The 3,172-nt window shown below is 39.4% G+C and overlaps 1 protein-coding gene across 1 annotated transcript in view; it reads left to right on the top strand.

Annotated features, from left to right (window-relative positions):
- Positions 1-3,172, top strand: part of LOC105819743 — a 74,306-nt gene that overhangs the window by 22,245 nt on the left and 48,889 nt on the right. The window contains exon 2 of the mRNA XM_012656046.1: positions 1,370-1,506. Coding sequence (XP_012511500.1) covers positions 1,370-1,506 — 137 coding nt within the window. The remainder of the gene's footprint in view (positions 1-1,369; positions 1,507-3,172) is intronic.

Here is a 3,172-nt window from a genome sequence, read left to right as displayed (position 1 = left end):
CATAAGTAACCATAACAATGGTTTCTGTAAAGTGAAATTCTTTCCACAGCTTAGTCGTTGGTCCATGGAAATAGCACTTTGGTAGTCAGCTTGCTTTCTTGTTTTCTTTCTTTCTCTTAATATTTTATTGTGGTAAGAACATTTAACTTAGATCTACCCTCTTAACAGATTTTTAAGTATACAATACCAGTTTAGGCACTATAGGCACAATGTTGTACAGCACATCTCTAGAACCTATTTATCTTGAACAACTGAAATTTTATGCCCATCTAAAATATTCAAATTCAAAGAAACAAAGAAGAGAATTGCGGTTGTCAGCGACTTGGGAGAGAGGAAATGGGGAGTTGCTAATCAACAGGTAGTCATTTTTTTCTTCTTGAATAAAACTTGTTTATCACGGTACCTACGTATAGGTTGAATGTCCCTGATCCAAAAATCTGAAATCCAAAATGCTTTAAACTCCAAAACTGACCACCAAAATGATGCTCAAAGGAAATGCTCATTGGATCATTTCAGATTTTGGATTTTTGGATTAGGGATGTTCAACTGGTAAGTATTAATATAATTCAAATATTCCAAAATCTGAAAAAATTCAAAATCCAAAACATATCTGGTCCTAAGCATTTTGGATAAGAGATGTTCAACCTGAATGCGGTTGTTTGTACTTGAGATAGAAAAGGAAGGAAGAGTGAATTTGGTGACTTAGTCATACTGCATAGTAGCAGAACCTTTCTGGTTCTGAGGTTTCCTGCCAACACCTAGACCACTGCCCCCCCCAACCCAAAATACAAAAAATAAGTGAAACTCCCAAGACCACGTCTTCTGAAACACTACCATCCATAAACTCTTTAGGAGCTTGGGAGAAGAAAATATGGAAGAGAAAGTATGGTTAGGAATCTCTTTTCCACTAAATTAGGAGTTCATTTGATAATTGGTTAAAAAGCATAGCTTCTTTTCAAGAACACAGCCAACACTGTTACATTCCTGACATCAGGAATGTCAGGAAATGGGTCCTCTGAATGCCATCAACAGAATCATAATCAAATGTGAGTAGAACTTACATCTTACAGGAATCATCATTATTCTTTACTAAGTTCTGTATATATCTTTCTTTATATATTCAGCAAACCATGTTGTTCACTGTGTTTGTATTTTTAGTCCTGCCTCATCTAAGTGGGCAACTCTGAGTACTCTTGACCTCTGTTGGTGATATTACTGACCTTGCTCATGGCTCTTCACCAGCTATATCACAGTCTGACTTGCCAGCCTCTTTTCCCCACTAGGCCTTTCCTCTCTTTCTCTAATCCTTCTCTAATCCCTTTCTTTCTTCTTCACCCCCATCTCTTTTGCTCCTCCATGATTTTCTCAGGGCTGGGCTTCAACATCGTCGGTGGGACAGATCAACAGTATGTCTCCAATGACAGTGGCATCTACGTCAGCCGCATCAAAGAGAATGGGGCTGCGGCCCTGGATGGGCGGCTCCAGGAGGGTGATAAGATCCTCTCGGTGAGAACTGGCTTCGGCCTTCTTCACTGTCCTTTGCTCCCCAGACCCTAGGTCCTATCCCCATCCCCTTCCTTGGAAGATTCCTGCCTGACTTTTTGGATCTGGAAATATCCAGATTGTAGAGTTGAATGGGAGGAACCTTGATCAGTCATCCTTTCCAACCCTATTATTTGGCATGGAGGATAATATTTTCCTGATTTGAGAGTCAAGGCAAATTAAGCAAAGAGTGTGAAGTTACTTGCCCAGGTTAAAAAACACAAAGCAGGAAACCGTGAGGGACTGGTATGGGGGAAAGACATTTAAAATTCATGATTTTTGTCTTTCTTCCATTATTTATCACCTCTTTTTGTTGATTAAAACACTAATGTGTTTCTTCCTTTGGGGGAATGTCAGCCCTTTTAATTGGATTTAACTTAACTTCAAAAGACACAAAGAAGGAAGGTTGGAATTAAGTGTCCTTTTCAGACTCAGAGCTTTTTTCACTTATTTAGATGAAAAATTGGAATGTAGCTTGATTTGATTATCTGTCCACTGTGCTCCCATTTCATCCTGCTAATGTCTTTACTAAGACATTTACTATATGGTAATAATTAATTTTATTCTTTTCTGGAATTTCTCAAAGGCAGAGATGAGATCTTTGAAATCTTTTTTTTAACTTTTTATACCCTAGCATGAGTCTTAAAGGGAAATTTGAACTAGGATAAGGCTTCTCATGGCAAAAGCTCCTATCTTCTTCTCCAGATGGGCTGTGGGTCCATGGTCTGAAGAGGCGAAAACTATTCTCTCCTTTCTCTTATGAATTGGATAGGGTGGGATAGCTAGATTGAGAAAGGGTTGACATAAGTGAATGAAGTGCAGACTAAAAGAAGTCTTGATTGTCAGAATTAAGTATTAGTCTCAGAGACCTGATTTTGAACCTCCCTCCATAAGACAGATTCATCCCTTTTTTTCTTTTTCCAGAGATAGGATCTCGCTCTGTTGCCTGGACTAGAGTGCAGTGGTGTCAGCATAGCTCACTGCAACCTCAAACTCCTGGGCTCAGGCAATCCTCCTGCCTCAGCCTCCAGAGTAGCTGTGACTATAGGCACTTGCCACCATGCCCAGCTAATTTTTCTATTTTTTTGTAGAGATGGGATCTTGCAATGCTGCTCAGGCTGGTCTCGAACTCCTGGCCCAAAGCAATCCTCCTGCCTTGGTCAGGTGGTATCCTCAGTGCTAGGATTACAGGCATGAGTCACCATGCCCAGCCCAGTTAATCCCTTTAAAAATTTTGTTACTATAGCTTTGTTTTGAATTTTCCCCTTTGAATTACTTCTCATGCAATTTAATTGATCAGTAATTAAAGGCCATATGTGGGAAGTCTCATGGTCCTCTTATTTGCCAGTTTGTTGGACACTTCTTTCCCATCCAGCCTATTTGGTAGCCATACATGAAGGCAGAGATACAAAGGAAAGGAAGGAGAGAACTTCCAATTTTCTTCATTTGGCATCTGAATATTTGAGAGGTTAAGCTTAGCAGTGTGATTCTGAATGCCTCTTCAAGAAGACTTTATGACTCCACTTAGTCCCCAGAAAAGAAAGAAAACCAGAACAAGTAGTTAGTAGAGCTACCTAAATTAACTCAAGAATGTTTCTTAAGAATGTATCCTAGCTTATATAATATAAAT

This window comes from Propithecus coquereli, unplaced genomic scaffold (genome assembly GCF_000956105.1).
Source record: "Propithecus coquereli isolate 6110/MARCELLA unplaced genomic scaffold, Pcoq_1.0 Scaffold5, whole genome shotgun sequence".
NCBI classification, from domain to species: domain Eukaryota; kingdom Metazoa; phylum Chordata; class Mammalia; order Primates; family Indriidae; genus Propithecus; species Propithecus coquereli.
The sequence above is the reverse complement of the archived record's forward strand: the minus strand, read 5'-3'. Positions and strand labels throughout refer to the sequence as shown.